A 14,308-nucleotide genomic window follows, 5' to 3' on the forward strand; every position below is an offset into this window, starting at 1 on the left:
GCAACTGGAGTACTGTGTGCAGTTTTGGTCCCCTTATTTGCGAAAGGATATATTGGCCTTGGAAGGAGTGCAGAGAAGGTTCACCAGGTTGATACCGGAGATGAGGGGTGTAGCTTATGAGGAGAGATTGAACAGATTGGGTCTGTACTCGTTGGAGTTTAGAAGGCTGAGGGGTGATCTTATAGAGACATATAAAATAATGAAGGGGCTGGATAGGGTAGAGATAGAGAGATTCTTTCCACTTAGAAGGGAAACCAGAACTAGAGGGCACAGCCTCAAAATAAGGGGGGGCCGGTTCAGAACAGAGTTGAGGGGGAACTTCTTCTCTCTGAGGGTAGTGAATCTCTGGAATTCTCTGCCCATTGAAGTGGTGGAGGCTTCCTCGTTGAATATGTTTAAATCACGGGTAGATAGATTTCTGATCGATAAGGGAATTAAGGGGTATGGGGAGCAGGCGGGTAAGTGGAACTGATTCACTTCAGATCAGCCATGATCTCGTTGAATGGCGGGGCAGGCTCGAGGGGATAGATGGCCTACTCCTGCTCCTATTTCTTATGTTCTTATGTTCTTATAGTTTCTTGCGCACTATACAAAGTATACTGTTCATAGAGAAGGAAAGGAGAGAGTGCAGAATGTAGTGTTATGGTCATAGCTTGGATGTAGAGAAAGATCAACCTAATGCGAGGTAAGTCCATTCAAAAGTCTGACAGCAGCAGGGAAGAAGCTGTTCTTGAGTTGGTTGGTACATGACCTCAGACTTTTGTATCTTTTTCCCGACGGAAGAATGTGGAAGAGAGAATGTCCGGGGTGCGTGGGGCCCTTAATTATGCTGGCTGCTTTGCTGAGGCAGCGGGAAGTGTAGACAAAGTCAATGGATGGGAAGCTGGTTTGCGTGATGAATTGGACTACATTCACAACCTTTTGTCGTTTCTTGCTGTCTTGGGCAGAGCAGGAGCCATATCAAGCTGTGATACAACCAGAAAGAATGCTTTCTATGGTGCATCTGTAAAAGTTGATGAGAGTCGTAGCTGACATGCCAAATTTCCTTAGTCTTTTGAGAAAGTAGAGGCGTTGCTGGGCTTTCTTAACTATAGTGTTGGCATGGGGGAACCAGGACAGGTTGTTGGTGATCTGGACACCCAAAAACCTGAAGCTTTCGACCCTTTCTACTTCATCCCCGTTGATTTAGACAGGGGCATGTTCTCCTTTACGCTTCCTGAAGTCGATGACTATCTCCTTCATTTTGTTGACATTGAGGGAGAGATTATTGTTGCTGCACCAGTTCACCAGATTCTCTATCTCATTCCTGTACTCTGTCTCATCATTGTTTGAGATCCGACCCACTTCAGTGGTGTTGTCAGCAAACTTGCAAATCGAATTGCAGGGGAATTTGGTCGCACAGTCATAGATGTATAAGGAGTATAGAAGGGGGCTGAGAACACAGCCGTGTGGGGCACCGGTGTTGAGGATGATCGTGGAGGAGGTGTTGTTGCCTATCCTTACTGATTGTGGTCTGTGAGTTAAGAAGTTCAGGATCCAGTCAAAAAGGGAGTTGCTGAGGCCCAGGCCACAGAGTTTGGAGATGAGTTTCATGGGAATAATAGTGTTGAAGGCTGAGCTGTAGTCAATAAATAGGTGTCCTTGTTATCTAGGTGTTCCAGGGTTGAGTGCAGGGCCAGGAAGATGGCGTCTGCTGTGGACTTGTTGCGGCAGTAGGTAAACTGTAGTGGATCCAGGCGGTCCGGGAGGCTGGAATTGATTTGTGCCATTCGAAGCACTTCATAATGATGGATGTCAGAGCCACCAGCCGATAGCCATTAAGGCACGCTGCTTTGTTTTTCTTCGGTACCGGGATGATAGTTGTCTTCTTGAAGCAGATAGGGACCTCAGATTGTTGTAAAGAGAAGTTGAAGATGTCTGTGAATACCCCCGCCAGCTAATCCGTGCAGGATCTGAGTGCTCGTCTGGGTACCCCATCCGTGATTCTGTGATTTTGTTGTGTGTTAGGTGTCAGTTTGGTGTCTGCACTGGCACTGTTCTGGTACATTTACATCTTGCCCAGTAGTTGGAGCTTTCCAGTACCACTCGTGGTGTAGCAGGCACAGCATGAAGTTGGACAACTGAGTCCAGTGGCTTTCCCTTGGAGAGGTGCCTTTCCAGTCTCTCCTCATCAACATCAGCACAGCACTCAGCAATTTTCCCCTCTGAGTTCAAGACCCAAGTACTGTGAACTCCCATCAAGATTGCAACTGAGATTGAGGGAGTTGGATGCAACCGCAGGAGCACGGAAGGTGACAATACAACTTCAACAGGCAGAAGGACTCTAAAGATGGCAGGTCACGCCCCCGATAGGCCTCAGCAGGGCCCAAGGATGAGTGTATGCCAAACTTGAGGGAGAGCAGACTTCTGTTCAGCACCCTCTCACATTCTGCTGCACGTTGTTGGCAATGGTACAGCGAGCCCAGTCTACCACCACCTCTCTCCATGTCTTTACAGGGATTGGCAAGAGCAGGGGCAGTGAGGAAATGGGATGGGAGGCTGGCTCTGCCTTCTCCAACTCCTCTGCAGAATGTACATATGATGGTTGGGGCGGCACAGTGGTTAGCACTGCTGCCTCACAGCACCAGGGACTCGGGTTCAATTCCTGGCTTGGGTCACCGTGTGTGTGGAGTTTGCACGTTCTCCCCGTGTCTGTGTGGGTTTCCTCCGGGTGCTCCGGTTTCCTCCCACATTCTGAAAGACGTACTGGTTAGGTGCATTTACCCGAACAGGTACTGGAGTGTGGCGACTAGAGGATTTTCACTGTAACTTCATTGCAGTGTTAATGTAAGCCCCATTTGTGACTAATAAATAAATAAACTTTTACTTTAAGAAAGGAACGATCGGCCGAGATCCCAGCAGGAGAGGGAGGAATAACATTGAGGTCGGAGCAGCGAGGCCTCAGTAGGCCTCATCTCTCCATTTTCCTGCCATTTCTGCCATTATCCCACTGGATTTTGGTGAGGAGTGTTCAGCCCTGGATCTCAGGAACCATCCATCCAGATGAAAGATTATCTCCTGGCCAACGTTGACAGCTCACGTCAGTGTGATTATTAATTCCTGCTGTTATTACTGTTGCTTCTCAGATTGATCCATAGTGCATTTACTTTCCAGGTTTGAGAGAGGCCAAGAGGACACCTTCAACATGGTGATTGCGGATATTGCTCCCCTCCGGAAAATAAGGATCCGCACTGACACCAAAGGATGTCGTCCCGACTGGTTCCTGGACAAGGTAATGCTGGGGTCAAAAGTTTGATCCAGAACTGAAGAAAAGGCAGCAGGGAGGGAAAGTGGGATCATGGTGGGAGTTGATTGGGGATATAGAGACATACTATTTCCTCGGGTGGGAAAATTCACATCAAATGAGCATAGGTTTAAAATTGGAGTTAGGCCATTCGGGGATGATGTTAGGAAGAACCTCTTCACCCCAAAGAGTAGTGAAGATCTAGAACTCCAGTTGTTGAGGTCAATTGAAAACAGATTGCCGGATTTTTGTGAGGCAAAGATACTATGGGATACCCAGGTGTATTTGTATTTGATGTCCTCAGAGGAGGGGGGTTGGTCGAATAACTCTGGTGGAAGGAGTGGGTCAAGGGGGTATCTCTGAGGTGGACTGATGACAGTTCAGAGAATTGCGGATGGAAAGGTTGAGTTTGCTGAGTACAATACGGGTTAATGTCTGGTCTTACCATGCCCAGCTCGAAGAAATGCAGCAAGAGTGAATGGATGGATAATGTTCAATATAACCTTTGCAGTGTACTGCAACTTTTCCAAAACATTTCAAGGTTTCATTATCGATCAGGAAAGCCCAGGTTTTGATAGTAGTTTGGGAACTGCAATTCCAGCACATTGGATTCAGTTGGGAAATCTCAGCTGGGTATTCCCTCTGATCACAGCAAACTCAGGAAGTGAATGACTACACAAATCAAATGGGGAAAGGACTACATGCAGCCTTTTGACAGTCACTGCCAAGCCTCATAGATAAACAATAGTGACTTGGACAAGATACCACTGGACAATCAATACTTGTTGAACTTCATCCCAGTAAGAGGCTAAAATGATTCCAGAAGAGAAAGAACTTCTGTCCTGAAATTACACTGTGGTACAATGCTGAGGCACCCTGAACATTGCGAAGAGGGCTGTACCCCCTCTGTGTGTCTGAGCAGTGACACCGGCCAGTACAACACAAAGATCTTCACTGATGAGCTTAATCCGGACTGTCAGGTCTTTTTTTAAAGAAGTTTTCAAAGGCAGACAAGCATAGCAAAATAATATAGAGAGAGAACTGATTGAATGACACCCTCCGATGGTGAAACGAGGAAACGATGGAACATCCGATATGATCCAAAGTTAGATGGAAAGTAATTGCAGTTAAGATTTGTGATTGGAAAAAATTGAATAGATATTGTCAAAGTCATAGAAAGATTTGAAATCAAGAATCTTGTCAAGAATTCTATGAAGAACGTTAGGTGTATGGGTCCTTGTGTGGATGAGGTTACAGATTATGGATCCTGGACCCTGGGTGGCACAGTGGTTAGTACTGCTGCCTCACTGCATCAGGGACCCGGGTTTGTTTTCTGGCTTGGGTCACTGTCTGTGCAGAGTCTGCACGTTTTCCCCGTGTCTGCGTGGGCTTCCTTCAGGCGCTCCAGTTTCCTCCCAAAGATGTGCAGGTTAGGTGCATTGGTCATGCTAAATTGCCCCTTAGTATCCAAAGATGTGTAGGTTAGGGGGATTAGTGGGTAAGTGTGAGGTTACGGGGACAGGGCAGGGGGCATCAGTAAGATGCTCTATTGGAGAGTCGGTGTAGATGTGATGGGCCGAATGGCCTCCTTCAGCACTGTAGGCATTCTATGAATTACTAAAGTTTGCATCAATTGAAGGTAGGGAGACTTAGGAGGACAAAAAGTCCTAAAATGGATTGTGCTGAGGATTAATTTTTATACCTTTGATAAGGACTGTTTGCAGTGTAAGAGGGCAATGCCCTGGAGATTTTTTGAAATGTAGTTTGGGACAGACTTAAGGTGGAATATAAACTGGGTGCTGGAGCCCTGTGAAGTTTATGGAGTTCAGACTGAAGACAATGACGTGCAGGTTGCAGGCAAAATGGACGGATTTGGTTTTACTGTTACTGGGTTGAAAGAAATGTTTACTTTTCCCATTTAACGTACAGGGAGTGAAAAGGGTTTACAATGAGCGTGTCAGTGGAGAGTAGAGTTTACAATCATGTGGATGGTGACACAATGGGCAGGATTTTATGGCCTCGCTCGAGCAAGAACGGAAATTCCTGCCCGAGGTCAACGGAGATTTCCTTTGTCCGATATGATCCAAAGTTAGATGGGAAGTAATTGCAGTTAAGATTTGTCATTGGAAAAATCACAAATCTCGCTCGCTCCGATTCCGTGGCGGGCAAGGTTGTAGAGTTTCGGCGAATGGATGGAATGTCACATCTTTAGAGATTCCTGGGCTTCAGTGCTATATACAAGACCCAGCACAATATTGTCTGAGTCAAGTCCACCTCCATGATCTATCTGAAGGTGAGCAATTAAGAGGCCACCTCTGGGAACCCTGGCCAATTAGGGATTGAGGGCCGGCCCTGCAGGGTTCCTCAAGATTGAGGTGCCTATTGACGAATTTAAAAGTCGGCAAAAGTTAAGTGTTGCCACAGTTGCATGATCATCACTGGAGGAGGAATCCCCATCACAGGATGGTTTCCATCGCTGCGTCTTTCTGGCAGACACAGCCCTCGGGTTTTGATCTGATTTGATTTGATTTATTATTGTCACATGTATTAACATACAGTGAAAAGTATTGTTTCTTGCGCGCTATACAGACAGAGCATACCATTCATAGAGAAGGAAAGGAGAGAGTGCAGAATGTAATTTTGCAGTCATCGCTAGGGTGTAGAGAAAGATCAACTTAATGTGAGGTAGGTCCATTCAAAAGTCTGATGGCAGCAGGGAAGAAGCTGTTTTTGAGTCAGTTGGAACATGACCTCAGACTATTGTGGGCGGCACGGTAGCACAGTGGTTAGCACTGCTGCTGCACAGTGGTTAGCACTGCTGCTTCACAGCTCCAGGGTCCCGGGTTCAATTCCCGGCTCGGGTCACTGTCTGTGTGGAGTTTGCACATTCTCCTCGTGTCTGCGTGGGTTTCCTCCCACAGTCCAAAGATGTGCGAGTTAGGTTGATTGGCCAGGTTAAAAAATTGCCCCTTAGAGTCCTGGGATGTGTAGGTTAGAGGGATTAGCGGGTAAAATATGTGGGGGTAGGGCCTGGGTGGGATTGTGGTCGGTGCAGACTCGATGGGCTGAATGGCCTCCTTCTGCACTGTAGGGTTTCTATGATTTCTATGATTTCTTCTCTGATTTATTGTACCTTTTTCCCGACGGAAGAAGATGGAAGAGAGCATGTCCAGGGTGCATGGGGTCCTTAATTATGCTGGCTGCTTTTCCAAGACAGCAGGAAGTGTAGACAGAGTCAATGGATGGGAGGCTGGTTTGAGTGATGGACTGGGCTTCGTTCATGACCCTTTGTAGTTTCTTGCAGTCTTGGGCAGATTAGGAGCCATACCAAGCTGTGATACAACCAGAAAGAATGCTTTCTATGGTGCATCTGTAAAATTTGATGAGAGCCGTGGCGAACATGCCAAATTTCCTTAGTCATCTGAGAAAGTAGAGGCGTTGGTGGGCTTTCTTGACTATAGTGTCGGCATGGGGGGACCAGGACAGGTTGTTGGTGATCTGGACATCTAAAAACTTGAAGCTCTCGATCCTTTCTACTTCGTCTCCATTGATGTATACAGGGGCATGTTCTCCTTTATGCTTCCTGAAGTCGATGACAATCTCCTTCGTTTTGTTGACATTGAGGGAGAGATTATTGTTGCCGCACCAGTTCACCAGATTCTCTATCTCTTTCCTGTACTCTGTCTCGTCATTGTTTGGTGAATCATTGTTAGGTGAATCACCGACTTCTTCAAATTCCATATTGGAAGATCCCAGTGGGATGACCATTCTGCCCCTATTTGTCATTATGATCCCACGACGAGCGAGATTACTCTGAGGTACAAAGGCATCAGGTGGTCAACTTGAAGTGCAAATTTCACAACTCCACCTCGAAAGCCTCCTCTGCTTTGCTGATACAATTCTGCCAAGTAGGCTGAATGGGTATGGTGTTTAAATCCTAACTTACAGTGGCCAGCAATGGAATCCTGCCAAATATTGGAAGCAACTTCTTAGGCACACTTGGGGAGATGTAACGACTGTGTTGACACAGGTGTAAACAGGAAAGGACATTAAGGGCACGACTTTCCGGTGCTTCCCAGCGATGGGTTCTTCCAGTCCGGCTGCAGTCAAATGGGTTCCTTGGTGGCAGGGCAGGCGAACCACACGTAATGCCATAAACTTTGGTGGGACCAGAAGATCCTGCTGGCAGCTAATGGCAAACCACCGTGAGCAAACTATTGTGAGGTAAACCCGCCATGTGGTGGGGGGAGGCCAGAACTTTCCGGCCTTTGAGTGACAGTTGTAGAAATTTGAATAAGTAGCAACAAGGCAGCTGAGAATTCCAGAGCGGCAGAGTGTCCAGAACCAGGGGTCACAGTCTAAGGATACAAGGTAAACCGTTTAGGACAGAGATAAGGAGAAAGTTCTTCACCCAGAGAGTGGTCAGCCTGTGGAAATCGCTACCACAGAAAGCAGTTGAGGCCTAAACATTGTGGCCGGAATTCTCCGGCCATTCACGCCAGCGGGATTCTCCTGTCCCGCCAGGAGTGCAACCCTCGCCTGCAGGTTTCCCACTGGCATGGGGTGATGTCAACGGGAATTTCCATTGACAGTGGCAGGACCAGGGAATCCCGCCGCTAGCAAGTCACACGCCACTACCTGCTGGCAGGAAACACGCGGTTGGGAAGCCAGAGAAATTCGCCCAATCTATTTTCACTTGGGGTGAAGGGGATCAAAGGATACGGGGGGAATGGTGGGATCAGATTATTGAGTTAGATGATCAGCCATGATCATAATGAATGGCAGAGAAGGCTCGAAAGGCTGAATGGCCTCTTCCTGCTCCTATTTTCTATGTTTCTTTGTCAGTTTTTGTAAGGATTGAAATTCCTGGCTGACCTTTCTTGGAGCAGTAGAATAGTGGGAATTGGATTGCACAACCATAGTGGGTCGGATTCAAACAATGGCGAGACAAAGTACAGGAATGAGATAGAGAATCTGGTGAACTGATGCGGCAACAATAATCTCTCCCTCAATGTCAACAAAACAAAGGAGTTTGTCATCAACTTCAGGAAGTGTAAAGGAGAACATGCCCCTGTCTACATCAACGGGGACGAAGTAGAAAGGATCAAGTGCTTCAAGTTTTTAGGTATCCAGATCACCAACAACCTGTCCTGGTTCCCCCACGCCGATACTATAGTTAAGAAAGCCCACCAACGCCTCTACTTTCTCAGAAGACTAAAAAAATTAGGCATATCAGCTACGACTCTCACCAACTTTTACAGATGCGCCATAGAAAGCATTCTTTCTGGTTGTATCACAGCTTGGTATGGCTCCTGCTCTGCCGAAGACTGCCAGGAACTACAAAAGGTCGTGAATGTAGCCCAATCCATCACGCAGACCAACCTCCCATCCATTGACTCTGTCTACACTTCCTGCTGCCTTGGCAAAGCAGCCAGCATAACTAAGGACCCCACGCACCCCGGATATTCTCTCTTCCACCTTCTTCCGTCGGGAAAAAGATATAAAAGTCTGAGGTCACGTACCAACTGACTCAAGAACAGCTTCTTCCCTGCTGCTGTCAGACTTTTGAATGGACCTATCTCGCGTTAAGTTGATCTTTCTCTACAACCTAGCTATGACTGTAACACTACATTCTGCACTGTCTCGTTTCCTTCTCGATGAATGGTATGCTTTGCGCGCAAGAAACAATACTTCCAACGGAATATTAATACATGTGACAATAATAAATCAAATCAAATCAAAATCAAGAGGATCTGGAATTGGTGAGAGGAGGGTTAGGTGATGATAATGTCTTCAATGAGTGAGGGAAGAAAGCAGGCCCTGTTTTTTTCCAATCCACGTGCTTGGATTCTTTCCCTTTTAGGTTATCATGCTGAACCAGTCCACCAGGGAAGTGACCACATTTACCTACAACGACTGGCTCTCAAAGACACGGGGCACCAAGAGGTCAACCACCTGTGAGTTGGCAGCAGTGATCGAGGATGAGGAGATGGTGGAGAAAACAACCTACACCATCACTGTAAAAACCAGTGACGTTTCAGGTTGGTCAGAGCACAGTCTGCTGGGGTTCACCATTAAACATTGGCAATCAGCAGTGGCAACTCAATGTCATCATAGGGTGTAAGAAGCCATTGTACACCAGCCTGTAACCCACTCCTGGATATCTGTATAAGACAAAGTTCAACTTAAGAGATGAGGCTGGAATTTTGCCCGCACACCCATCCCGATTCCGGGGGTGACCGAGGCTCGGAGAACGGCATTCTCCGTTGGCCTCGGGCAGACATGCCGGTAGAATTCCGCCCTCTGAGTGCAAATTCCACATTGGCGAGCTGTAAGATTGCAGTCAATAGAATGTCGAGGTTTCCTCTCACACTTCCCCCATCTTAGTGGGATATCATCACCACAAGGCTCCTTCCAGCTGGTCTCCAACCTCCTGCGTCCTGCTGCTGACACACACACATGTATACACACACAGTCACACACACACACACACACATGTGCACACACACACACAGACATGTACACACACGTACACACACACACAGACACACACGTTCACACACACAGACACACACACAGACACGTACACAAACACACATGTGCACATACATGTACACACACAGACACACACACACACACATGTGCACACACACACAACACATGTACACACACGTACACACACAGAAACGTACACACACGTATACACACATGTACATGCACACACACAAGTGCACACACACACAAACTCTCACGCACGCACACACACCCGTACACATGCACACACAAGCACTCACACACACACACACAAGCACACTCACACACACACACACAGGCACACACAGGCACACTCAGGCACACACAGGCACACACACATGTACTCTCTCTCTCCCAAACACTCTGTTGGAAAGGTTAATGTCACGGAGAGCACAGCACAAAGCCAGTGATTTACCTGAGAATCCGATTATTCCATTCAATAATTCTGGAACTGGTGCCTTCCCAACTGTTTCCAGCCCTGTGAATGGTGTTCCTTGTGTGGAGCGGATCAGCAGGATGCTGGAGCTGTGGAAAATGGTATCTGGCTCCTGAAGCAGGTGCAGAACATTCATTTGTGTGTATTAAGCAAGCTTGTGCCCATTACATTTCTACAATGACCTTTAAAAGTCATCTCCACCCAACCCCTTTTCGGTCACTGCCCAGGACATTCCCACACATAGGGCGGGATTTTCCAGCCATGCACACCCCAAGACTGGAAAATCAGCAGCCCTTTGCATGGTCTGTGCCCCGCCCACTACAATTCCCATGGCGGGCGGGACGAGAAATTTCCGCTCAAGATTGCTGACTTGAGTAATCCATCGAATTAATAAGATGAATCTGCATTGCCTCCACTCATGGTGCATTCTTATTAATCATAGAATCCCTACAGTGCAGAAGGAGGCCATTTGGCCCATCGAGTCTGCACCAACAACTATCCCACCCAGGCCCTATCCCCACAACCCCGCATATTTACCCCGCTAACTCCTCTAACTTGCGCATCCTGGGACATACTAAGGGGCGATTTAGCATGGCCAATACACCTAACCCGCACATCTTTGGAGGAAACCCACGCAGACACGGGGAGAATGCGCAAACTCCACACAGAGTGACCCAAGCCGGGAATCGAACCCAGGTCCCTGCGCTGTGAGGCAGCAGTGCTCACCACTGTGCCACACTAACTCTTGGATGGGAAAGTAGGAGGTTTTGCACGTGCAATTTTCTGATAAATCTCCCACTGTGTAGAAGGCCAGGCTGTGGCATAAGTGAGAGGAACTGAAGAGGTTTATTTCAGAATTCAAATTTGACCATTTACTGTGGTGAGATTTGAACATGCAACCCCAGAGCACTGCTTTGGGTTTGTGGTTTACCTGTTTAGTGACCTATACCACTAGGCCACAGGAGGAACTGAGAAACCTGCAGTATTGCCTGCTCAGTTATGTTGCACTTAATTGGGATGATAGGACTGGAATCCTTATGTGCAGAATGGCCTCATGCAAAGGTGGATTTTTATATCTATTTCATCGGTTTATAAATGTATGATGTAGCAACTGTAAATACATTGTCTGTAAGCCAACAAATAGATGTTTAAGGTTATACCTCAGTTGTGAAAGTCACAGAGTTGTCGCAGTGGAGAAAGCCATTCAGCCCATCATGTCGAATGAAGTATTCACCCAGTGCCCTTCTTGGCCCTTTGTGACATAACCCTGCACATTCTTCCTTTTCAGATAACAGTCTAATTCCTTTCAGAGTGCCTCAGTCGAGCCTGCCTCCGCCGCACTCCAAGACAGTGCATTCCAAACCCTAACCACTCGCTGCGTGAGAAAGTTTTCCCTCATGTCACTTTTGCTTCTTTTACCACTTACTTTAAATCTGCGTCACGCAAGTCTCCATCCCACAGCAAGGAGGTGTCCTTGTATGTATTCAGTTGATTGGCGCAGGGTGTATTTAGTGGTTAGCACTGCTGCTTCACAGCGCCAGGGAACCGGGTTCGATTCCCGGCTTGGGTCACTGTCTGTGTGGAGTCTGCACGTTCTCCCCGTGTCTGCGTGGGTTTCCTCCGGTTTCCTCCCACATTCTGAAAGACGTGCTGGTTGGGTACATTGACCCGAACAGGCGCCGGAGTGTGGTGACTCGAGGAATTTCACAGTAACTTCATTGCAGTGTTAATGGAAGCCTTACTTGTGACTAATAAATAAACTTTACCTTATTTTTTACCTTTCTGTCTGTTGAACCCAGGGGCAGGAACTGATGCCAACGTATTCCTCATCATCTTCGGAGAACATGGTGACACTGGCACCCTGGCATTGAAGCAGTCTAACAATTCCAACAAGTTTGAACGGAAATGCGCAGACATTTTCAAGTTCACGGATATGTTGAGCCTGGGAGACCTGTCTAAAGTCCGGATATGGCACGACAACAAGGGTAGGTTAATGCTCTGGGTGCATGAAAAAGCATCTGTCAATCAGTTTACTTCTTATTGATTTTCCTCCTTCCTTTCTTCACTAATTTGGCTTTCTTTTTACTGTCAATGTCAGGAAGGTGGGAACAAACTGTTGGTCAGACTTTTCGAGGCCTTGTACTGACAAAAAGGCCTCAGTGAGTCTGACAAATTATTATAAAATCATGGTGCACTTACCCTGACGATTGGATGGGAAAGTAGAAGGCTATGCTTGTGTAATTTTCTGAGAAATGCCCTACTGTCATAGTCATAGAGTCATTGAGGTTTACAGCATGGAAAGAGGCCCTTCCGCCCAACTTGTCCATGCTGCCTCTTTTTTTAACCACTAAGCTACAGCCAATTGCCCACGCTTGGCCCCATATCCCACCATACCATTCTTACCCATGTAACTGTCTAAATACTTTTTAAAACACAAAATTGGACCTGCCTCTACTACTGCCTCTGGCAGCTTGTTCCAAACACTCACCAGTCTCTGTGAAAAAATTGCCCCTCTGGACCCTTATGTATCTCCCCACCTCTCACCTTAAACCTATGCCCTCTAGTTTCAGACTACCCTACCTTTGGGAAAAGATGTAGACAATCTACCTTATTTATGCCCCTCATTATTTTATAGACCTCTATAAGATCACCCCTAAGCCTGTGTAGAAGGCCAGGCTGTGGCATAAGTCATTGAAAACTTACCTCAATACGTTTAGATCAGTGAAAAGTCAATCCGAGCGAGATATCAGTAAAACGTCTTTACTCAAAGGATGATATTTTTCCTGAAAGGATTTTGACGGAAGGAGTGTTAGGTGCCTTCAGAAAGCAGTGGATGTGATGATGGGAGAACTAATCTCCCAAAGGCTTGAGCTTCCGTGGAATCTACAGAATTTATTTGTCCTTGAATTTTCTAATTTCTTATTCCCCACATGACAGGCAGGGAGTTCAATTGCTATCCATACTATTATTATGGCGGCACGGTGGTTAGCACTGCTGCCTCACAGCGCCAGGGACCCAGGTTCAATTCCGGCCTCGGGTCACTGTCTGTGTAGAGTTTGCACGTTCTCCCCGTGTCTGCGTGGGTTTCCTCCGGGTGCTCCGGTTTCCTCCCACAGTCCAAAGATGTGCGGGCTAGGTTGATTGGCCATGCTGAATTGACCCTAGTGTCAAGGGGATTAGCCAGGGTAAAATGTTTGGGGTGACGGGAATAGGGTCTGGTGGGATTGTGGTCAGTACAGACTCGCTGGGCCGAATGGTCTCCTTCTGTACTGTACGGATTCTATTCTATGAGGAGGAACTTGATAAAAGCAAATTACTAAGGATGCAGGAATCTGAAACCAAAAGAGAAAATGCTGGAAAATCTCAGCAGGTCTGGCAGCATCTGTAAGGAGAGAAAAGAGCTGACGTTTTGAGGCCAGATGGCCCTTTGTCAAAGCTAAAAGACATAGAAAGTGGGAGATATTTATACTGCAGGGTGCACTCATTTTCTCTCCTGAGATTTTCCAGCATTTTCTCTTTTGGTAGGAGGAACTTGAGTTCTCCTTAGGTGCCCTTTGGGAATAACATTGGGAAAGTGAAGATCCAAACATTGGCCTTGGGTGGAGCAGGACAGATACATCCCATAATACCTCTCTGTGTCTGATGCGCATTATCAAACACGAGGCTTGATGCTCAAGAAATAAAGGCTTTTATTTGCTGTAACAAAGCAGCCAATAATTATATACACGATCCCAGACTGAGGGGCTCCAGCCAGAGCAGGGACCTTTCTACCTCTCCCAGGAGGCGGGGCCCGACTGGGATGTACCACAACACTACAATACAAAGGTGTAACAACCCCACCCTAACCCCAACAGCAACAAGTAGCACAACCCATCCCTAACCCAACAGCAACATATATACATCCTTGTAGTACTGGCCAGACCCTGGCTCAGTACTATCCAGTGGGAACCAACGATGGTTCACCACAGTGTCGCAGGCCAGTGAAGCCATTGGACGTGACTCGAATCTCTTCATTTTGAGCATTTAGCGACCCTTTAGTAACAGAGACATCCAGT

General features: G+C 47.0%; 1 protein-coding gene across 1 annotated transcript in view; it reads left to right on the forward strand.

Annotated features, from left to right (window-relative positions):
• The window catches only part of loxhd1a (lipoxygenase homology PLAT domains 1a), a 160,387-nt gene that overhangs the window by 137,159 nt on the left and 8,920 nt on the right, over window positions 1–14,308 (forward strand). Inside the window, exons 35-37 of the mRNA XM_078198217.1 lie at window positions 3,154–3,271; window positions 9,147–9,324; window positions 12,053–12,238. Coding sequence (XP_078054343.1) covers window positions 3,154–3,271; window positions 9,147–9,324; window positions 12,053–12,238 — 482 coding nt within the window. The remainder of the gene's footprint in view (window positions 1–3,153; window positions 3,272–9,146; window positions 9,325–12,052; window positions 12,239–14,308) is intronic.

Source organism: Mustelus asterias, chromosome 1 (genome assembly GCF_964213995.1).
Source record: "Mustelus asterias chromosome 1, sMusAst1.hap1.1, whole genome shotgun sequence".
Classification (NCBI taxonomy): domain Eukaryota; kingdom Metazoa; phylum Chordata; class Chondrichthyes; order Carcharhiniformes; family Triakidae; genus Mustelus; species Mustelus asterias.